Source organism: Vicia villosa, unplaced genomic scaffold, assembly GCF_029867415.1.
Source record: "Vicia villosa cultivar HV-30 ecotype Madison, WI unplaced genomic scaffold, Vvil1.0 ctg.000509F_1_1, whole genome shotgun sequence".
Taxonomy (NCBI): Eukaryota; Viridiplantae; Streptophyta; class Magnoliopsida; order Fabales; family Fabaceae; genus Vicia; species Vicia villosa.
Genome location: NW_026705242.1, coordinates 278,225 through 303,647, shown reverse-complemented (window position 1 = coordinate 303,647; position 25,423 = coordinate 278,225). Strand labels below are relative to the sequence as shown.

Sequence of the window (25,423 nt, the reverse complement as noted above, 5' to 3'; positions counted from 1 at the left end):
GAAGAAGAACACGATAATTGGTTATAACTGCTATTCTTTTAATTTCTCTTAGAAAAAAAGATTACAAGTTTACAAGAATAACAAATAACCTCTCTCACCCTAAATTAGGATTTTCTCTATGCAATGATGAGAGACTAGTATGCTATTTATAATAAAACCTAACATACTAACTAATGGGCTTTTTCCACAAGGCCCATTATACAAGTCAACTTAATAAACAAGCTAACTTAACAAATTAAAGTTTAAACACTAAAACCTAATTTAACATGCTAACAACCCTAGTATCTTCGACACATGCATGCTAGACCCATCTTCGACTACAACATACACACTTCGACACCAACACATGAACAACCTTCGACTTCATGCTTAACCCTGTCGAACTGTCGAACCAAGAAGTTACCCTTCGATCATACTAGAGTTCGATCCAATATCTCACAGTATCCCTATTAGAAACTCTAAGTTAATGAGGAAGTGGTATGGTAAAAATGACTTTTGGCAAAATAACTCAATACCGTTGTTTCCCGCGTTAGAGAAAATAATAATGTAGTTTAATTATCTTATGAACTTTTTTTAGTTGAAAATATGTAGTATATAAATATGATATGTGAAGTGTTAAGAATTTTAGCAGATTGGGAGCTACATGTGTGTTTTGATGTGCTTTTTCTTCTAGTTTTGTGAAATCAAATTATTAATCTATCTACTCAACTATTTTTTCATAGGCCATGAATTAGTACCTACCTTGAATTAAAGTAAATATTCTGTATTAATAAAATGTAGTAGTATCAAAAATTAATTAATATGTATTAAGTTGTATATAAAAAATAAATGTCAAATTATTATTTAATATTGTAATTGATTTTTCGATATTCTTAAATCTTATTTTTTATTTACCTACTGATATCTACAATAATAAATGTTAATTTTTTTTTATTTATCTACTTATAATTATTCGATATTCTTAGAACAAAAAGATTTTTCTTTTTTCTCTTTCATAGATAAAATTTAATAATTGATTTATTTTATTTGTTAATTTTTTTTATTAAAGCGGGCCACATTTAAGGAGAGAAGTGTACTTGCAAAATTTTGAAAACATACTAATAATTTAGTTTTTCAATATAAAATATTTTTACTATAAAAGTAATTTAAAAGTTGTCTTTTTAACTTAATGTAATAATACTTACTATCATTTTTAAACAAATTTTATTTAAAAAATGAGTTTCTTATTAATAATTATTAAAATAATATATTTTCTAAAAAATGTTAATAAGGTTAATATTATTTAATTTAATTTTTTAACAAAATTATGATTTGTTTAAAATTGAAATTAAGTATTATTATAGTTTAAATAACATTTTGTTACTAAAAATATTAAAAATCATGTATTTTTATGAAATATTAATAAAAATCACGTATATGTAAAAAATATTAAACAGAAAAAACTAAAGTATTTAGAAAAACTACGATTACTCTTCTTACTATAAGTTATAACATTTTTTATTCCAAGGTTAAATATTTAATTTATAATATAAAAATATAAGAATAAAAATTATTTTGTAATTATTTAGTTCCTTATTTGAGATAAAATATATTTTGAAATTATTTAGATTTTTATAGAAATGTTAATAAAACAAAACAAAAATCAATTGAGATTTTGTAATTTTTGTAAATTTATGAAATAACTAAAGTTTATCAGAATCTTTTCAAATTAAATTCATAATTATAATCATGATAAAAATATGTTAAATGATAGTCATGAAAATTTAATGATAAATGTTAATCATAAAAAATAATGATAAAAGATAAAAATTTATTAATATAGTCAATTTTATAAATTGAATAAGCTACAATTAATTTTATAAACGGAAATAAGTTACAAATAGTTTTATGAAAATTATAAATTTAACAATATCAAAAAAAAAATTATAAATTTAACTATTTATACGATTATTTGTATAAATGAGAATAGAAAACAGATTATGAAATTTTCCTAATTTTTTATTTTAGAATTAATTTAACAAAGCATTTTAAATTTGAGATACTTATATTTATTACACTATCCAATCGAGATTACTTAATATGATTATTTTAAATATATGAAAATAAATATATATTATTTTCCATTGATTTTAAATTTCTATTTTTATTTATAATTGTAGATATTCCGATCTAATTAACATATTCATATTTTCATTATTTATTTAATTTTTAAATATTTTATCTTTTGCTCTTGAATTTTTTGACGAGGTACTATCATTAATTTTAGATTTATAAAATTTGTAAATTTGACGTAGAACTGTAATATATTTTAGGTTTGAAAAAATAGAATAATATCTAAAATAGGATTAATAAAATTTTAGCAACTGGAGTTTGTTAACTCATTTGGATTCACGGATAGATGTGAACTTATCTATAAGATATTAGCTATTGCATAAATATTTGAAATATATCAAAGAACTTTGTAAATCAGAATTAGATACATGTAATGTAAAACCCAACTAGACCCGTGCGACAGCAATAATTTCCTATATGTTCTTAAAATACAAATTAATATTTTAGCTAAGTTTCATTTTATGCACTCTCCATATAAATTTTTTATAATGCAATCACAATGATTCATTAATATTACTTTAGAGTAGTTAGAATAAAGTTCAATCAATTCTAAACATCTAATTAAAAGTATAAAATATTTTTACATTTCTTTCTATGCGTACTTTTGATTAAAATTATAAAATATTTTTACATTTTTCTATGCATACTTTTAATAATAATTCAACATCTTACTTTTACTTTTACCAGTAAAATGAGACTGCTGTAAATGACAAAGGTTCCAACATTATATTTGAAAGTTACACATTCATCACTTTGATAAAAATAGAAAATCCTATGCAATTACTAGTATGCAACTTCTAGAAAATAAAAACCGGCACGAACAGCGGATCCCATGTATGTGGTTAATTATCTTAATTTACCCGAAAATAACAGCCACAAAATTATCTGGAGTCCTACAATGTTTTTACTAACCATTAATGTTTGACTTTCATCACACAAAAAAAAACATTAACGTTTGACTAATCAAACCTCAATTTTGTTGACCCACCGTCACAGCACACATTCTCTTCTTTAAATACCTCTTTGTTTTTCTCTATTTCTCATTTTCCATTCAAACCGTAAACAAAAAAAAAAAACAAAACAGTTTCAAATTCAAAACAACAAAAGAAGAAACAACCATGTCTTGCTCGGTTGTCGTTTCAAATTCTAATGTCTTCTCTCTCCCCTCTCCTTGCCAATTCTCTCTCTCCTCGCCTGTTTTGAAGAGAAAGAAACCGGCAAAGCTTCATATACCCGTTGCTTCTCTGACTATCGAAGTCCCGCCGGCGGTAATGACCCCGTCGCCGGAAAAGGATGTAATTGAGGTGGAGGGAAATGGTTTTTCTGTGTATTGTAAGAAGGGAAGTAGGAAACATACGGAGGATCGTTATTCTGCTTCTTCTGATGATCTTTATGAAGAAACAAAACAGGCTTTTTTTGGCATATTTGATGGGCATGGAGGTGCAAAAGCTTCAGAGTTCGCAGCAGATAACATGGAAAAGAATGTAATGGAAGAAGTGAACAGAAGAGATGAGAGTGATATTGAGGAAGCAGTGAAGCATGGCTACCTCAAAACAGATTCAGATTTCTTAAAAGAGGATGTTCATGGTGGTTCTTGCTGTGTAACAGCATTGATTAAGAACGGTAATCTTGTGGTGTCCAATGTGGGCGATTGTCGCGCTGTTATCAGCAGAGGAGGTGTTGCTGAGGCCTTAACATCTGATCACAAACCTTCAAGGAAAGATGAAAAAGACAGGATCGAAACTCAGGTAATTAAGCTTGTGATAGGTCTTCAATAATCGAAAAAATTTGTAGTTTAGTATATGTTGAATGTTGTTATTAAATTTTGGTTTGTTTTGTAGGGTGGATATGTTGATATGTGCCGTGGCGTGTGGAGAATCCAAGGCTCTCTAGCTGTTTCTAGGAGCATTGGAGATAGACACCTGAAACAATGGGTGATAGCAGAACCTGAGACCAAAGTTCTCAGAATTGAACCTCATCATGACTTGTTAATCTTAGCTTCAGATGGATTATGGGACAAGGTATAAAGCTTGATCAACTAATTGCAATGATATAATGAAATTCTTTAATTGCATCATTGTTCGATTATAGTACTATTAACTGATTAAGTTTCTCTTTCAATCTTGTTCAGGTTAGTAATCAGGAAGCAGTAGATATAGCTCGTCCTTTTTGTGTAGGGAACAATAAACAAGGACCCTTTCAAGCTTGTAAGAAACTTGTCGATTTATCAGCGTCACGAGGCTCTATCGATGATACAAGTGTTATGATCATCAAATTACAGAAATATATTTGAAGTTTCAATGCAAAAGAAACTAATAACCATGTGATCACCACATCGGTTATAGAGACTTTCCCAAGAATGATTTATCTAGAGATTAACATATGAGTAAGCACATAATGAATGAGACAAATATTCGGTGTCACAAATTCCACAGTAAGAGAGAAATTGTGACCTACTAATAGGTCCATAAGAAGAGATTGGGAAGAAGAAAGAAAGTAAAAAATCTTCTATGGAGCTAGTTGCCTCCGCGGTGTAAAGGGAGCTGATGAGAAGAGATTAACCCATTGATGTGCGTAGATTGTCTTCAATGGCTATGAAAACATTTCCCCAAGCTTATGGAGGATAAAATTTCCTAGCAAATTTGTCAAAGTAGCTCTCATCCATATAATGCCTGATGAAGATGATCTCTTGCTCTTGTGATGAGAAATCACTTGAAACATAGATTACAGCATATGAACTATCGGTTGTAGAAGAATAACTAGAGCTTTTCGATTTTATTCTCAACCAAGTGGCTTACCTATTTTTATAGACAAAGAATAAAACTAAAGAGGACTTCCTTCCCCCTTAGTTTCACCAGGAATCAATCTTAACTTTTTTTCTTTTGCATCTCTATGAATTGTTTGCTACGAGAGGTGATCTTAGATTCTATTTCTTCCTTAGTGAGATTCCTTCTAAGAAATTATTTACCCAAGGAGCCACTTCCAAAGAGTTCTTTAAACATTCGACCATTTTTCTTTGAGAAGACTTTGGACATATGATTTGTAAATATTCTATTAATTTGATAGTGATTTACTGATACCACATGCAAAGCATTATTGTAAAAATAATTTGGTTTTCACCTTAAGTGCCAAAATCTTTTTTTAGTCCTTTAGTGTTAGTAGATTCAAGGTGACTCAAGACTTCATAATTTAATCTTTAAGACCATTTTAAATCTTTTATTTTTCTAAAACAATAAGGTTCAATATGACCAAATCTATGACAATGTTACACTTATAATAAACAATATGAATCATTTTCTTTTTAGAATGGAATATACTCATAAAGGATTTAGCATTATTATTCGATTGATAACCTAAGAATGCTTTATTATAAAAAGCTCTCTGATGAGACAAAATCATATAAAGGATATATCTTCTCATAGTTAACTTACTCAAGGTTTCATGCAACTCTTCGATTTTATTTCTCAGAGAATTACAGATTTCACATTTATTAAATTTCATAACACATTTTTTAAGTTAATGATGTTTCATCTGATCGCTTGAATTATGCTTATCCAAATGTTTCATCTGATCTCTTGAATTATGCTTATCCAAATGTTTCTCTTGATGATGTTTTAGATGATTCATAGGATTCTTTAATAGATTCTTTAGTTGACTTTTCATCTAAGACTTCCCATAATTCTTCATCTGATACTTCAAAGAATCTTGAGATAATTTTTTAGCAGATTCATCAGATGATGCTTTAAGGAATTCTTAACTAATATTGCAAATAATTCTTTAGTAGAGTCTTCATAGGATTCCCCATTTGATACTTCAAATTTTGCTTCAGATGCATCTTCCCAAAACCCTTGATATCTCCCCTTGATATATCCACTAAAATAAACTTAAGATTTTCAATGAACCAATCCCAAACAACCTTTCATAACAACGTGAGATTTTGCCCAAGATCAACCCAAAAACCTTTCACCAACAAACCGAGCTTCTACACATGTTTAGCTCTATGACGTTCACCCAATATTTTTACAGGTTTAGCTTTGAATAAATACTTTTAACGCAACACCGGTACAAAGGAAACTCTAGTGAAAAAAATTTATAAGACAATAAGAGAAAGAATGATAGAAGAAAGTTTCTATTCATAAAATTAGTATGTTTTCAAATGAGGAGAAATCTACTTTATACAAAAAATAACTTTGGCTAAAAAAGGAAATAGTTTATGGACCATTGTAATGATTGAGTCCATTAACCCTCTATGATAATCGATTAACCAACTCAAATTAGGAAAGTTTGTGTTTTGAATCACCTAATTAATTTACAATTTATTTAATCAATTAAGAGGTGTTACAAATATATTTAATCAATTAGAAAAAGCCCTTAATCAATTAACCTGTGTAAAATACCATCGTAGTTGATTAACCAAGTTTCTAACCAATTAAGCACGTTCTTGGAATGTTTTAAAGATATTTTATCAAAAGAAAAAGAGGTTTGAAAAGAATTTTGTGAGTCTATGCACTGCCTTAGTATCTCAAGACTTACTCTTGTTCCTTTTACCATAAACTGGTCAATACTAGTTAAACCCTAAGCACAAAAACCCTAAGCACAAGACCATGTAAACTTAGATGCTTTTACAACTTTAAGTCTTCAAGCTTAAATAGCCTAGATTCAAGTATTCAAGTCCCCTGATTGATTGAACAATGTCTAGCACTTTCAACTGAAACTTTATATCTTTGAATGACCAGGCTTGTGATATATTATTTGGATGCCATCATCAAGAACCACATGATAGCTGCATTCAACTCCCCTTTTGATAGTTGTCACTAATAATTTCTTGAATTATTAGCACCAAACTCCAGTTAACTTAAGGATTTTCCATCTTTTAAACCGCATGATAATTTTCATCATTAAAACCAAATGATGGTTATACTTGCAGAGCACATAGATCCAAATTCTCCGTTTTTATGATGATAACCCATATCTCAAGGAGGTAGTAAAATATAGAATAACAGATAAATATAAATATTTGAGTTGTTAGCTCCCTTTTAGAGATAAGTAGAGTATACTCTCCTTCCCTTTTTAGCATACTTCTCCCCCATTTGAAATTATTATAATGGAGAACAAAGAGACAACAAATAGACCATATATACCATATATTTGGAAGCAAACAACTCATAATTAAAAAGGAAAAGGGTTAATTGCAATAAAATGATAAATGCAAAAAGATGAAGCACTTAAAAACAAAAATTAATCAAGACACCATTCATATATTAAAGGGATAGAGTTACATAGGATGGATTACCTCTAATGGCCCAATTCATTTCAATTTTGTTGGCGAGTAACCATGTGATTACCACATTAATTCTCGATACTCGCCCAAGATTGAACTTCCTTGAGATGACAATGCTTGTTGCCACATTGTGAATGAGACAAATATTTAGAGCCACATATCTTGCAGTGAGAGGGAATCTATGACATGCACTTGGATCAATAATAATTTATTGAGAAGCAATGAATAATCAAAATCATCAACAGAGTTAGGAGCGTACATGGTGTAAAGAGAACCAATGTAGGGTAAATTACAAATGTTTGCAAATTCCTCCAAAGAAACAGAAATTTCATGTTAACATACCTCTATTTTGATTTCCCCTACTTTGTAGTTTATATGAGTGTAGAACATCTTCACTAGTTTTGGGAACATCTCCTCTGATTTATTGCAAATGAAGTTTCTGAGATCTACTTCGATGTAGAAGTCAAAGAATTTAAACTTTCCATAAAAACTCCCATCCACTAGTGTGTTGGGATGATATTTTTATCGGGAAAGTGATGATAGAACTTGTTCTCTTACTCTTGGGAGCAAACTCCTCGAAGATGTAGGCTGTAGAGGAGGGGTTACAGGAAGTGCGATCATTTTCAAGTGACATTTCGTAATGATGATGATAACACAAATATCACAAGAAAGCAATAACACAAAGAAGAGAATGAAAGAGAAGAGTATGAGAGGGGTGAGAAAACAAAGAAGTCGGAGTACGTATTTATAGCCCCTGATTAGTCGGTTAAGAGAGCTTTAATCGATTAAGTCAATTAATGCAATCAATTTATATTTGGTTGATTGAAGCCGTCGGCATCTTTTTAGTTTCAATCTATAAAAATCGCTAGTTTAATAGTCATTATTTGGATAAAATATAGAGAATTATTAAAATAATGTAAATTTATGAAGTATTTTGGCTTAAATATTCTTCTGGTCTCGGTAAATTAGCGAAATTTTACATTTAGTCCCTAAATTTTTTTTTGTCCCGGTAAATTAGCGAGTTTTTGCATTTAGTCCTTAAAATTTTTTTTTGTAGGTCTGAGTCCCTATATCTCTTTTTTTTTTTGCGTTGGTCCCTGACGTTAAAATTCTGTTACAAAAATGTATATGCGGCTAACGGTGTTGACGTGGCGTGCTTTTTATTTTATTTTTCATAATGTCACGTAAGCTATGAGTGGGAAGCTTTCTATTTTATTTTTATTTTTTGATAATTCCATGTAGTTGATAATAGCAGCAAATTTTCAAAAAATGGTCCCATATGATTTTGATCCAAAGACCCTTTGGTCATAGCTTTATCACCTCTCCACTAAGCCAGTTCAATTTTTTCCTTCATAATTGCAATGCATAAGTATTTATTATTTAAACATATTATTTATTGTAATGTTGATAATATTTTCAATATTTTAAATAAATACAATACTTAAAAATTAAAATGTATTTATTATTTAAACATATTATTTATTGTAATGTTGATAATATTTTCAATATTTTAAATAAATACAATACTTAAAAATTAAAATGTATATATTACATAAACATATTATTTATTGTGTTGCGTTTTTTTATAAGAAATTTTTAAAATATATAAATACATTATTAAATAAAGTAAATAATCTATATGGATATTTCAACTATTAATACTTGAAATGTTAATAGTTGATAAATTCAAATACCTATATATCAAATAGTTATAATATTTAAAATATTAATATTTTTTAAATGTTTATAGAAGCAGCAAATCATTTATTATAATAATAGAAAATTATAATATTTCTTCTTATTGAATTATCAACAACATATTATTTATCGTTATTGGATTAGCAACAAATATATTAAATATTTGTCAAAACAAAAAAAGTAAATATGAAAATAAAAATTTAATTAACAGACAAATATTTAATGCAACCTTTAATTCCTGCAAGCTTTTTTTTATTTAATTAATTCTTAATTAATTCTTAATTATTAATTAGCAGTAAATATATCAAATAACTATTGAATTAGTGTTTTTTACTATTAAATAGTTTATATATTTAATAAATTATTCAATTTAAACTATTTAGTTTATTAATATTTCAACTATCAACTATTAATATATAAACTATATAATAATTAACATAAAATTATTAGGCTAATAGTTGAAAGAAATTATTTATTAATCGCATATTTTATAATGTATGTAATATATAAACTATTTATTAGACTAATAGTTAAAATAGTTGAAATAGTCGAAATAAGCTAAATAATATTTAATAACTAATATATTTCAACTATTTAGTTAATTAAATATTTATTATTCAATTATATTCAACTTTACTATTTAAAATTTTAGTTAAAATACTAATAGTTCAAATATTAAATAGTTGAAATAAGTACATATTTTTGTTGAATACTAAAGTAAATATGGTATATATTATTGTAGCAACTAGGTAAACAGAAAAAAAGTTTGGCTTAATGGTTAGGGAGTATTATGTGAATGTAAGAAACATGGGTTAACAAAATTTTAACTTCATGGACCAATGCAAAAAAAAAAAAAAGTGAGATATAGGGACTCAAACCTACAAAAAAAATTTAAGGACTAAATGTAAAAACTCGCTCCCTTACAGGGACCAGAAGACTATTTAAGCCAAATATTTTATTCACATTAAATTTAAAGGATTTCAAATAACATCAAAAAAATAAAGAATTAGAAATTACTCCTCCGGTCTATATAATGTGAATGTTAAATTATTTATTATTAATTTTTCAATTTTGCAAGATGGTTCTCATATTTTATGAAAATTGAAAATTCACCCCTAAAATTTTAAAAAAATGCAAATAAGTCCCTAGTAATTTCCAAAATTTACAAATTGATTCCTACAAATTTTCAAAAATTACAAAATGGTCTCTATTTTTTATATTTTAAATTTGGCCTAAAAATTTTCAAATTTTTGAAAGTGACCCCAAAAATTTAACAATGAATCATTTTAATACTCTATCCAAACAAAATTTTTTTAAAATTAATAAATTTCAATTAAATCATTTAAATTGTTTAAAACTTTAAATTCCTAATTACCTATCCAATTTCTTTAGTTTGTTTAGGCTTAAAATCAATTTAAGCCTCTCCATTCTTCGAGCGAGGTTAAATTTGAATTTAAAATACCTTTTCTGTTATGAATAAATATTATTTTGGATGTCCATATATATTCTTATCTTTCATCTTCATATTCCCTATTAAGTAGTATAGTAAGATTATGATTTTTCACCTTCCTAATGTCCTATAAATAGAGACTACTTTGCAATGTAAAGTTGTCTACTTGAAAGATGATAATACAATATTACTTTTCTCTTCTTTTCTCTCACTCATCTCTCCTTCATCTATATTGTTTTGGTTAATTTCATAACACGTTATCAGCACGAAGCTCTATCAAACTTGAAAAAAAATTTGAAGCCCTAACTGTTAGAGGTAATGTTAGTTTATTATTTTATTATTTTTACTTTCTCATTATCCGTGTTGAATTTTTATATTATATCTTATTAAATTATCAATAATCTCTAAAGGATTACAAAACAACGTGTTTGTTATATAGTTCTTGAAGAACTTAACAAATATCCATTAAAGATAGTATTAAGTTTGTTATATAGTTCTTGAAGAACATATCAAATATCCTAGAAGGATAATATTGAGTTTGATATATAATTCCTGAAGAACAATAAATAAATAAAATGGTGATTGTGATTGAGTTCCTGAAGAACTACACACACAAAAAACTTTTTATCACTACGAAGATCATTTGTGATATATAATTTCCGAAGAGTTAAAGTTTTAAAATAAAGATTTCTCACACCTTAAAATATTGTATCTATAATATTATAAGAATTTCATCATGATATTAATGAATCCCAGAAGGATTGCATCTACACTAATAACATATCCCTGAAGGATTGCACAAAGAATCATTTTTCTTGACCGTTGTTTATGAAAATAGTTAGTGATGTGATATTTGTAGAACTAAAGATTAATATTAAACTATCTCCAAATTATCGTTCAAAGATTGAGTTTAATCGATTATTGTGTTTATAATAATTGATGAATTCCAGAAGAATTCAACGTACAATCACCTTTAAAATGCCGCATCTATAATATTATTGAATCCTAGAAGGATTGTATCAATTATCCCAGAAGGATGATTTTGAGGTATGATTTTGAGGATGATCCTCATGCATCCCAAAAATATTGCAAGAGTAATATTAAAATATCCCTGAAGGATTTCATAAATTTTTGTTGTTGTATCGATCTAAAAATTTATAATTTGTAATATGCTCATAAAAGATTGTCATTCCAGAAGAATAACACAAATAATTTTAACGCATCCCGGCAGGATGGTTATATGTTTTCTATCATTATTTATAACAAATTATTTATAACAAATTATTTATATAGTTACTGAAGATCTTATCAAACATCCCTGAAGGATAGTAAAACAACATAATTATATGATGATATAATTTTGATGATATGATTTTGTATAATTTTAATAATTATATGATAATATGTTCATATGCGTGTGTATGATTAAAATTATTAATCATGGGATACTATCATATTGGTTTTGAATATATTGCCAATCATTACACAAATTAGATATAGTTCTTGATGCTCCAAAATTAGGATGATCGGTGTTTAATTGTAATACCTCATATTAAACAAAGTCTTGCTGATACAATTTCCTTATTCATATTATTTCTAAATATTGATATTTTAACAAGAGAATTAAGACATTGCAATCTATTAAAGAATATATCAATAGTCTAAAGTTGCTACATATTTTAAAGTTGTTATAATACTGTTTAGATTTCTCATATAAATCTTAATTATACTATTCTTTTTTTTTACAAGTATAGTGTATGGATGACATTTGTTAGTCCATCTTAAAGGCACACAAAAGTAATCTCATATTTTGATAGAGTCGAGATTCGAATGAACTTTAATCCTTTATATTTTATTTTTGTCTGTTCTCTTTATGTCTTGCCAAATATTTTCGTCATGGACAATTCACATGAATTATATTGAAGGTATTGAAATCTTTGTATTACACAAATGAATTTGGACATAAAATGTATAATAGAAAAGCTATCGGCTTTTCCCTCGGGCTTGTACTACACTTATATTAGTACAATTGAAGCACATATCATTGTAAACCAGTAGTTTACAAATTACACTTAAAAGTGTCGTTGGTAAAATCGGTTAGCTCATCTTGTATATAATATGATGCGAATAATTTGTATTGAAGAACCAGAAGTTTCTTCAATCCAGTCAATTTTTGTGTGTTTCTAAAGGAAAATAAAAATTTGAGAAATTGCGTTTTTATGACATTAATTGTTGCATCGACTAAAATATCATGCATATGTCACTACTCACAACCAGAAGTTTGTGAAATTATTTTCTCAACTAATTAGACTAAGATCTTGTTTTCTGGATTTTTTTTATAGAAATTCATGTATAAGTATCACATATATTATTAAAATTGATATTGAATATCATGTAATATATGTTCATAAAAAGAAAATGGACCCGAAGATCCATTCTTTAGACGTCTAAAGTTAATTATATGGTTGATACTTATGAGATCATCAATTCTAAATTATATATTTGAAACACCCAAGCTATGATATTAAGATATTTATTCGCATTAAGCCAACAAGATACTATATCTTAGTCCTCCCTAATTTATTCTAATATTTCTCATCTTAGTGAACATTCGGATGTGTTGTGTATTTTCCAATTGCTCCAATATAATACATTAAGATGAGTCATGAAAGAATATTGGAAAAATATAATTAATATGACTCTCAATTTTGAGGATATAATTTGAGAAAATAATCAAATACTTGATTGCAGCCCAGTAGGTTGATTATTACTTGATAAATTAATTTTCCCAATATTAGGGGGAGGGAAATGAACAGCTGAAATCATGAACAAAAAGTTCAAATGAACAAGTTAAAATAAATTGTTGTCTTGATCCTCGTACAAATCAATTTGAACCAAAAGTTTAAAATATTATTCATTTGCAAAGTTTATGAAATAAATTATCAGCTGGTAATACTCCACTCAAAGTGGATTCTCCTATAAGATAATATAATATTACGAATGAGTTGTAGTTGCGCCTGAAGCGTGGTATGAAAGTCGGTTCCAATGTTAAAAGTTCTCTACTAAGAAAAGAAACTAAAGATGACCCAAGTGAGGATATGAAAATGCTAAGAGCACTTTGATCTAATTTAATTTTCAGTTCCAGAAGAACAAATCAAGTACTTGAAATATGAAATAAAGAGATCTCGATAAAGTATGTCATGGATGAAATGGAATGGAACCGAAATTGAGATAACCAAATAAAGTCAATATTGACAATGTCTTTGTATACAATATAGCGCTTAAAGTGATTAATGATAACGAGGATCATGAGTCAAAGTCTATTAAAGATTTGAGACTAAGTGAGAATTGGCCAAAAATAAATATAATTCAATTGAAGAAGAATTAAAGTCACTTTACAATTGACTCACTTTTGGACCTGTAGTCCGAACACCTCAAGGTGTGAAACTAATTGGATATAAATTAGTTTTTGTGAAAAAAAAAAGAATGATATAAAGTTTGATTTATTGCTCAATTATTTTCACAAAGACCTAAGATTGATTTTGATAAAACATATTCACCTGTAGTGGATTCAATCGATTTTTGATAAGTAATTAGCCTTGTAACACGTGAAAGGCTTAATTCGAACATGATGGCTGTTATGACATATTATTTATATGGTTCATTTAATAGTGACATTTACATGAAACTTATTGAAAGGTTCAATATACTAGAGGCACATAATTTTGGATCTCGAGAAAACTACTCCATCAAATTGAACAAGTTTCTCTATGGGTTGAAACAATCTGGACGCATGTGGTATAATCACCACAGTGAATATTTATTAAAGGATGGATATACATATAACTCAATTTGTCCTTGTATTTTCATAAAATGATGTGGAAAAGTATTTGCAATAATAGTTATCTATGTGGATGACATAAGTATTATTGGAACTCTTGAAGAGCTTCTAAAAGCTATAAATTGCTTAAATAAAGAGTTTGAGATGACCTAGAAAAGATAAAATATGTCTAGGTTTGCAAATTGAGCATGTGGACAAAAGAATATTTGTACATCAAGAAGGCTATATAGAAAAGTGTTGAAATGATTCTATATGGAAAAAGATCTTTAGATGAAAATGTTAGATCATTAGATGTGGAGAAAGATCTTTTTAGGCCTCGAGAAAATGATGAAATTGCTTGGTCTTGAAGTACCATATCTCAGTGCAATTGGAGTACTAATGCACCTTGCTAAGTATACACATCATGATATATCATTTGCCGTCAATCTATAAGTAAGATAGAATTACTCACCTACACGAAGAAATTGGAAAGCGATCAAACATATACTTCGTTATCTTAGAGATGCATGTTACTTGTCAGATTCTCACAATGGTATATCAGAAAGAGGTTATTTGTTTACATGTGATGGTACAACTATTTCATGGAGATCTATGAAACAAATCATGGCAACAACTTCATAAAGTATCGCATAACTATTAGCACTACATGAAGTCACTTCGAAGAAGACATTTTAAGTAACTACTACAAATAATATCGTCTCACATATAAATGTATGTATGAGGGGGAGAAATAAATATTTTCTGCACTCTTTTTTCTTCACCATGGTTTTGTCCCACTGAGTTTTTCTGGTAAGGTTTTTAACGAGACAGTTCACATTCATAGGATATTGTACTCTTTTTCCTTCACTACATTTTTTCCCACTGAGTTTTCTCTAGTAAGGTTTTAACGAGGCATATCCTCAATGGACATCCAAGGGGGAGTGTTATGAATAAATATTATTGTGGATGTCCATATATATTCTTATCTTTCATCTTCATATTCCCTATTAAGTAGTATAGTAAGGTTATGATTTTTCACCTTCTTAATGTCCTATAAATAGAGACCACTTTACAATGTAAAGCTATCTACTTGAAAGATGATAATACAATATTACTTTTTCTCTTCTTTTCTCTCACTTATCTCTCCTTCATCTATATTGTTCTGGTTAATTTCATAAAGTACTAATTAATTTTTAGTGTGACCACTTCTAAATCTTAAAGTCGATCATGAAATGTTGACTATTGTTAATGGTGAGCATACAAACTAAAAATTAATTAGTACTTTATCCTTTTGACAAAATCCGTATTTTTAATTAAAAAAAAGGTGTTTAATATATGAAAAGAGTTAATATTCCAAAGAAAGGATATAAATATGATTAAGAACTCTTCTACATAATTATATGATGTTATGAGAAGCTTTCAAAGAATCCAAGCACATAGAGAAGTATTAAGATACCAGCCAAACTCCAAACAAGGCTGTTTGACTTTCATTTTTCTGGAATAACGATTATTTGACCTTCTCTTAACCATGCGCCTGCCTATGATTCGTTCTACTACCTTTCAAGATTCAATAACAGTAATAGTATATTTTCCAATAATAATAATAATAATAATAATAATAATAATAATAATAATAATAATAATAATAAATTACACTCGCTTTCTTTAAAAATAACACAGAATGCTTTTTTTTTTTTTTTTATAACCATCAATTTAGTCCGGTTCGGTGGTCAGTTCTGACATCAAGTAGTTCCAGTCCCCTCCCAATCTTAATTACAGAATGCCTTTAATTTATAGTAATTATGAGTCTTTAATGTTGTTTCAAATTTTTAAGAGATTCTAGGTAAGAATAGCGGAAGTTATTTTAATTGAGTCATGAAGTTTTTATATGGTGTCATATATTTTTTTTTTTGACAAACAGAAATTCAACGCATATCATTAATCAAAAGGTGTTCAAAACAAGTAGGAATCATATAAAAGGAACTATGCCTAGTTCAAGAATCGGCCGCCTTTGCTATAGCATGAGCAACCGAATTCGTTTGGCGTTTTACAAACTTTACTTCAAAGTTGGGAAAATTAAGCAACAAGCTATTAATAGAAGAAATAATAAGACTAAACTCCGAGCATCCTTGCTGGTTTGACAGAATAGCCTGAACCATTATTTGGGAATCGCTTTCAAAAATGACATTCTCCATGTGTAACTAGAGGTGTCAATTTAAGGGGCCAATTAATTTGGGCCCCAGCCCCATAATGAAGGGGCCTAAAAAAAATCAATGAATAGTAGGCCCTCAAATACATAGGCCCCAAAGTTAAAAGACCCCAAAATTTAAAAGAGGGCCATAAGGCCCCAAATAAAATAATTAAAAATTGAATAATAATAACTTTTAAATTAAAAATAAAAAAAATATATTCAAAATTAAAAAAATTATATTAAAAATTAAAAAAAAATAAAAAAAATAAAATTATAATAAAAAGTAAAAAATATATTAAAAAAGTAAAAAATATATTAAAAAGGTAAAAAAATATATTAAAAAGTATTAAATAATTCAATTATGTGACTTGTTAGTGTGTGTGTGTGTGTGTGTGTGTGTGTGTGTGTGTGTGTGTGTGTGTGTGTGTGTGTGTGTGTGTGTGTCTATATATATATATATATATATATATATATATATATATATATATATATATATATATATATATATATATATATATATATATATATATATATATATATAGACTTTATATTCTTTCTTCAAACAAAAGCAATAATATTATACATCTCATACTTGAGTAAGACTTTATATTCTTTCTTCAAACTCAAGCAATAATATTATGCATCTCAATTTAGAAAAAATACTATGTGAACATATGTTTCCAAAAAGAAAAAATATCATATTCTTCACTTACAGCCAGACCATTACACTCCATAAACATATCACTGAAAGATATTTGTCAATATTCCTGACATTTGACATTCGAAATTGAAAAGAAAAAAAATACAAACATAAACCAAAAATTTCATAAACAAAGACACTAATCCAACCAAAAAGACATGAAAAGATCAATTCAACAAACACAATAAAGTATATGGCACTAAAACTTGTTCTCCACATCAATCTTGCAATCTAAATGTATGTTGAGTCGTTGTCACCTCAATATTGCTTTCATCGTTAGTGTTGATATCTTCCTCATCTTAAAAACACAATAAACCATACTTAGGTACAGATGCAACAAAACAGTGACATGAGTATATCATAAATATGAACAAATAAAAATTAATAAAATACAAAGTATTATTACCATTCATATCTTCAGAAAATCCATGCAACCAGCTTCGAGTACAAATTAACATTTGGATGTGTTCTGGAAGAGTAGAACTTCTGTATTTGGTAAGAACACGTCCACCGATACTAAAAGAAGACTCGGATGCTACGGTCGTGATAGGTATGCTAAGCACATCACGTGCCATTATGGAGAGTATCAGAAACTTTTTCTCATTTAACTTCCAATAAAGAAGTACATCAAAATTTTCAGAGTGTTCTTCATCGAGCTCCATTAATTCATTGTCAAAGTATATATCTAGTTCACTTTTGCCAGGGACAAATCTACTCTCAATTGAGTTCCATGTTTTAAAATCCTGCGAGATATATATAACAATCAATATATGGAATAATTTAGAAATATCATGAGTGTGAAAATTTAGTAGTCAAATCTCCTAGAGAGGAAACAGTCATGTCTAATTCACACATGTATTTTGGCATGCAGATGAAAAACACATTTATTTGTGCAGCAGAAATCCAACATCATGATAATCCAACAAGCAAATGTAACCAAACTAACAATTCTACATCCAAATGATACCTATTTAACTCTAAACTAGATTAACATGTATACTACTTTTATTATTATATCTAAGAATATGAGTAGAGAGCATTTCAGCAGTTTTACACTAAAAAGAACATATTTTTTTCTCCTGAACATATTGCAGTTTTACACTAAAAAGTATAAATGATATCAATTTGCTTACGAAGAGGAGCTTAACCAACACATACAAAAAAGCACATGAGGACAACAATATGTTGTAATTTTTTGTTGTCTTATCCTTTACCATGTTGCCAAAACAAGAAAAAGAGTAGTTGTCGACTCATAATAGTAGTTAGCTAATGAAATATGCAATCCAATTTGGTACTAATGAAATAAGCAATCAATTAGACAATTGTTTGCTTCTTCCACACAGATGTATAGTTTAGACAAATTGAAGCTTCTCCAACTTAAGATCAAATATCCAAAACTTATATTCTAGTAATTAAACAAATCTCTTATGGTTTGTTTTAGGTCCTTTTCAAAGGGATATCTAGTTTCATGTACATTTCCTATCTTCAGAGAACTTGTTTTATATGAGAAAACAATTCTTAACATCTTTCTTACACTACAGTCACTTCACAATTCCTCATGAATATTGAATAAAACAATTACTAACCAAACCATACAGACAGTGAAGCACTAGAACTAGAAGGATTGCATAGAACTAGTGCATTTCTATGCAATCCAAATCAATACAAGCTCAATACAATACTAATTCATTCTAGGTGAATAATCTTGAGCAATACTTGAGCATAAATGCAGAGTTTACATAACATGGATCAGCACAAACATAATTACTTCACAACTTTTACTTTAGCAACATATAGAACATGTAGTAATAGTAGCACAAGAGGAGTTAGAAGAAAACTTACACTTATAATCTTTGATTTTTAAGCTTTATTCCCCTCTCGTAACTTTGCCAATGAGTTGAACTCGAAAGATGATTGAGAAAGAGAAACACTTTGATTGGTTGAACAACTCACATATTCTTCATAAAGCCCTTTGAACTTATCCATCACCTACTCAAGTTTCTCTTTAGATGTTGACGCATCAAGTGTACTGTAGCAAAACTTCAAAAACTTCTCCTTCAAGCGGGGATCAAGAATTGCTCCAAATGCTAGCACGACACTATAATTTTTCCAATATTTTTCAAATTTAACTTTCATCTTATCAGACATATCCTTTATCACCTTATCAATACTTTTTTGATGTTTTTCTAAAATGCATTGTACTTTCCACACTTGCATGAAATACAGGTTTGCTGTTGGATAAGTTGAACCAGAAATCAAATTTGTGATATCGTAAAACGGTTCTAAGAACTCACAAATTCTTTCTCCCCTTTCCCATTCCTCCTCAGATGGACAGTATCTATAGCTTCTATCTGCCACCTTATAAAACTCAAAAGCTTTTCTATATTGTAAGGCACTTTCGAGCATCAAATAAGTGCTATTCCATCTAGTAGATACATCATATCTTAAACCACTGCCAACATTTATCCCTGCATCCTCGACACAATCTTTAAACTTAAGCATCCTTCCATCAGATCCTTTAATATACTTGACACTCTCTCTAATTTTATGGAGGGCTTCACTAGCAATTTTTAAACCCTCTTGGACAATTAAGTTGAGTACATGAGCCGAACACCGGATATGAAAAAATTCACCATTACACATCAAATTGCCCGGCACTCGAAGATGAGTTTTCAAATGGTCTTGCATGTTGTCATTGGCAGAGGCATTATCCAAAGTAATAGTAAATATTTTCTTATCTATTCCCCATTGTTTTAAGCAATCAAATAAAGTAGCTTCCAATGCAATACCCGTGAGGGGAGGCTTCATTCGAAGAAAGTTAAGAAGACAACTAACTAACTTCCAATTTTCATCAACAAAGTGGGCAATCAAACAGATATAACCTTCACTAGTAGATGCTGTCCAAACATCCGATGTTAGACAAATTTTATTTGGAATCCTACCCATGATTTCCTTAAGCTTGATCCTTTATTTATCATATATCTTTTCAATATCAGACACCGTGGTATTCCTAGAGACCATTTCAACACATGGATTCAAATATTTCACCCAAACTCGAATTTTTTCATACTCGACAAAGCTAAAAGGAAGATCATGTGCAATAATGGCTTCTCCAAGTAATTCAAGATGTGTGTTTTGGTTGATTGGGGTTAGGCTTGACGATTCCTCTAGACTAAGAAGGCTCATCTGAAAACTTTTACAAATAAACACATGACGACTTAGATGTGAAGTTCCATAACTTTGACCGGACTTGGGGTTTTTTCCGATGGCAAAATCAGTACTACAAAAATTGCATGCAGCTCTTTCCACTCCATCTTTTCCTTTACCGATTTTAGTGAAAATAATCCAAAGTGTTGACAATGCTTCCTTACGAGTTTCATCTTGACCTTGTGCATACTCACTCATATCCATTGACTCCATACTATAACAATAAGAACGTGTGTTATCATAAAATTTTTGTCATGGTTCCAACATGTATCTACTCAAAAAAAATTGTAAAGAATTGCACTCAACAATAACCATTAAAACATCACATTGAGATGGAAAAAAAGTAAAAGGACAGGACATATACCTTTGAGAATGTGCAGAGCACCCCAAGGACACTACGATGAAGGACAATTCAAATTTCTTCAACGGGAGGAACTCTGCAATTAAAAGACCTAAGATTAAAAGGGATGTGTTAAGATAAAGAAAAGATCAGATTACAAACATTAAGTAGCCTATGCTTTAACTATGATTACAAACATTAAGTAGCCTATTGCATAAGAAAAATATTCAAAAAAGCTACCTTAACTCTGCAGCAGCTTCCCAACCAATAACTACATCTACAATTAACTACCATACTGCTCTAAAATCATAAGCTAATTAGTAGCAATATTATATTCTAAATAGTCATTTGCAGTTGAAACTATCTAACAGATTTGAATAACACAGTAGTGAAATAGGATAAAGTAACATTTTTATTTATCAAACAGGACAATTCTATTCTATTATTTACAACTGCATGTAGAGAGGAAGAAGAGCATTCTCCTTTCAATTGTTTTCTTTGTTTCCCAAACTAAATATGAATCTCCCTCCCTCCCTTCAAACTCCTATACTATTTAATCAAACTCCACTTTCCTTTTAACTATAACAACCCAAATACTTCAATATCCAATGGAAACTAAATCTATAACTTGCTATGTCCTATCAATTGTCGTTCCCTTTACATTCCACCTTCGCAATTAAGAAATCCCTCGACATCAGAATTCCTACTGTTGATCTTCCAATAATGCTTCGCCCCCTGGGTTAGTCAGTCTTTCCGTTTCCTCATTCACTAGTACATTTCTTTGAGAGTAGTAACTATTATGCTCTCTTTTATGGACAGTCGGGGTTTCATGGTTCATCAGCCTCAGCTCCCAAGGGCTTGCCACATTGGAAGTACCTCCCTTCTTGTCTTTTGATATACTTTAGGTAACTAATGCTTGAGCCACAAGGACTTCAGCGTGTTTGACTGCACAAAGGTATATATAACCCAGGCATCTTATTCCAAACCTCTGGATCAAGGCTGACATGTGTATCTCCACAACAAATCTGCCGTACTTTTCTCTCAACAAATAAAATCAGCAGATTCAGCACACAGCTATAACATCCATGCTAATAAAAGCTAACTGCTTCTAAAGATACATAAACCTTTCTACTGTGATCAAAACAATGATCATCTTCTGAAACAAACACACCTTCCTTGATCAAATTCACCTTCTCTAAGTTCTGTCCAACATCCAAATTTTCCAAAATGTTCATAGAAGGGTTAATCACAATACAAGGAGGGTAAAACCTGTTATCAAAATTAACACCACAGCAAGAACACCTTAAACCCTCTTCATATTTCTCAACAACCATCCCATCACCACCTTCAATCCTATCTATCTCCTTCATCCATGGAAAAAAATCAACACTTTTCGACAACTTAACACAATTCGGCTTCGACGAAAATGAAACCGAAACTGAACAATCCTCACACATATCCTCACACAACTAACACAAGTAGAAGTTAGAATAGTAACAATCTCTATTAATTGCAGCCCCACCCAACATGTATGACAAAACCCACTCATCTAAATTTATAACATGTATAAAGCTGTTGGGGCATTTTCACAAACAGCTTGTGAGTGCACATATTAAGCAATATTATAAACATAAAGGATGACCCATGAGAATTCAAATAAGATGAAAAAAACCATTTATAATCCTATTGATTCAGTCCGATAACATGAAGATTTATAGCATCCTAATAAAAATGCGATGAAAATTGATTTTAGGAAAATGGGATATTAAAGAGAAATGGAGAGATAAGAGCACCTTTGTTTTGTAATGAGAAAATTCAACGGCAGCGCAGTGGGTTGACGGTGGCGGTGGCGGTGGCGGTGAAGCTTTGTTGCAGATCAAAATTCTCGTGTTACAGGAAATGGGACATTACAAAGTCTGTGCTTTTTTTAATAAAATAAGGCCCTCTCTATGGGGCAAAAAAAAAAGGTATTATGTAAAGGGCCTAGAATTTTAGGCCCTAAAATAAATCTCAACAATTAAGGGCTTAATATATTGGGGCTTTAATAAGGCCAAATAATGAGGGCTTTTAATTATAGGGCTTAGTTGACAGCTCTATGTGTAACTCTATGGCATTATGGATAGCCTCTTTAAGGGCCAAAGCTTCAGCTTCAAGAATTGGGTAGTGGCCAAAATCCCAAGTTGCACCAGCAAAAATAAACCTCCATGTGTGATCTCTCATACACCAGCTCCTGTTGGTAGTACTCCGAATTAAATTAAACCCGACATCAACATTGCATTTTATTCTACCTTTCACCGGCGGGAACCACGACTGAACCGGAGGAGTATTTTCTGAATGAGCATTACTACTTTGCGCCGAAAACCACTCACTCCAATTACAAAAAGCATTCAAACCAAGCTTAGAAAACACATCACTCTCATTATTCCAAATCAAATTATTACGATTTTTCCACAAAAATTCAATCATAACCGCAACTCTACCCGTAGTCAACTTGTCATCCTTACTACAAATGTCAAGAAGAAGAGAGGTAATATCATGGAAAGTAAGAATACATGGGTCAATGATATGGGACAAACCTGCTGCCTGCCAACACCGATTTGTAGCCGAACACCCGAAGAAGACATGCCACGAATCCTCCAAAGAATGCTCACAAAAAGGACAAAGATTGGGGCAAGAAACATGATGATGACGCAACCTCACCCTCGTCGGAAGACAATCCCGGCAAATTCTCCACAGTAAATGTTTCGTCCTTGGAGGGGCTTTAACGTTCCAAAGGCTACACCAATCCCCAGTAACACCTACAATCACCGGACTAGAAAACTCCTTCCTCCACACCCTATAACCCGACCTCACACTATATTCCCCATTTTGCTCCTCCCTCCAATTCCACCTATCTTCCTGCACCACTTCAACTAAAGGAACCTGAAGAATAACCTTCGCCTCTTCAGCACCAAACATCTCTCGAATTAACCCAACATTCCAGAATTTACCATGAGGAGATAGGAGATCATGAACAAACATATCATACACACCTTGTCTCTGCGGGCCAATCAGCATTCCCTCTTTATTTCCCCTAAGCCAAGGAGATCCCATCAAAGGAATGTTTCTGCCATCCCCAATACTCCACCTACAACCAAGAGACAAAAGAGACCTAGCTTGCCAAACACTACGCCAAACAAAACTAGGATTGTTACCCAAATTTGCTTCAAAGAACGTCGATTTAGGAAAATACCTTGCTTTCAAGATTCTGGAAACCAACGACGGAGGCTTGGATAAAAGAAGCCAACCCCGCTTAGCCATCATTGCCAAGTTAAAAGCCTTAAGATCCCGAAAACCAAGACCTCCCTCGTTTTTAGAACCTGTAAGTTTATCCCATGCCATCCATCTGATACAGTTATGATTGGTGCCACCTCCCCACAAAAAAGAATTAAGCATTTTCTCGATATCAGAGACAATTCCATATAAAGACCATTTTTGTCATAGCCTAATCATAAAGAAGTGTGAGACTTAAACAATTTTACACGTCCTTAAAAACGATATTGGATATTTTCTTCCAATTTTTTATCCGTCACTAAAAATTTATATATATATATATATATATATATATATATATATATATATATATATATATATATATATATATATATATATATATATATATATATATAAACTTAAAGAACATTAATAAATATTTTAAGAAAATTTTTCAACCAACTCCATGGATTTCTTACACACTACAGAAATTTTCATTTTTGCCCCCAACTTTCGTAGATGGATCTCCGGAAGCACCTCATATTTTGAAAAAAAAAATTCTCCTTCCATAGATGCATCCACAGTAGTTCCAGCCCCCTCCCGATCATCCTCGTGTACCTCAAGAGGTGGTCCGGCAGAAGAAGTACTGCCCCGACGAACTCTGCGTGAGGGTGGTGGCAACTCTGACGTAAAAGTACCCTTAGGATCATCCTGAGGTCTCCGTGATGGAGTAGTGGACGTAGATGAAGTGGGCTTGGCTGATGCAGGTGAACGAATGGGCCCAGCTGAAGCGGGTGATGGAGTGTGTCTGGCTGATGCAGGTGAAGGAATGGGCCCGGCTGAAGCGGGTGTGTCGGATGTAGAAGGTGGGTCAGGTACAACCGCAGCTCCATCAGTCACCTGAGATATTGTACGCACCGCCCGTTCTCGCCGAACGCATGTGTGGTGTGCTGTCCTACCATGGATGTCTCTGTCCGGTCCGTGAGCCATGATGTCTGCATTATGATACAAAAATGACCGAGTTAGAAACTGCGTATTTATAAATAAACATAAATATTTAAACAGGAAAATACTCTTCCGTAGATGCAAATACGGAAGCACCATGTTTTCAGAAATCCTGGGTGCTTCCGTAGATGGATCTGCGGAATAACCTTTCTTTCAAAAACATTGGGTGTTTCTATAGATGCATCTACGGAATGCCTTAACGTACATCTCTTCCGTAGATGGATCTATGGAAGATACTGAAAGCAGAGAACGCAACAAATGGCGTATTCTCCATTGTTCAATCTACAAAAACACCATTTTTTGGGTTTGATCCTACGTTATAAACCTAAAACGTTACTTACATTGTCTATATACACTATTTCTAAAC

The 25,423-nt window shown here is 30.4% G+C and overlaps 3 protein-coding genes across 3 annotated transcripts; 1 reads left to right on the top strand and 2 right to left on the bottom strand.

Moving 5' to 3' along the window:
- The first annotated feature begins 3,213 nt into the window (after positions 1-3,213).
- LOC131629123 (probable protein phosphatase 2C 25) lies at positions 3,214-4,937 on the top strand. The gene is made up of 3 exons (XM_058899927.1): positions 3,214-3,860; positions 3,954-4,133; positions 4,244-4,937. Exons 1-3 carry the CDS (start codon positions 3,231-3,233, stop codon positions 4,403-4,405), a joined length of 972 nt encoding a protein of 323 aa, XP_058755910.1. The 5' UTR covers positions 3,214-3,230; the 3' UTR covers positions 4,406-4,937.
- Positions 4,938-19,241: 14,304 nt separating this feature from the next.
- LOC131629116 (zinc finger BED domain-containing protein RICESLEEPER 2-like) lies at positions 19,242-20,198 on the bottom strand. Its single transcript, XM_058899919.1, has one exon. The coding sequence runs from the start codon at positions 20,196-20,198 to the stop codon at positions 19,242-19,244; it is 957 nt and encodes a 318-aa protein (XP_058755902.1).
- A 4,294-nt stretch (positions 20,199-24,492) lies between these two features.
- Positions 24,493-25,041, bottom strand: LOC131629115 (early nodulin-like protein 18). Its single transcript, XM_058899918.1, has one exon. The coding sequence runs from the start codon at positions 25,039-25,041 to the stop codon at positions 24,493-24,495; it is 549 nt and encodes a 182-aa protein (XP_058755901.1).
- Between the last annotated feature and the right edge of the window lie 382 nt (positions 25,042-25,423).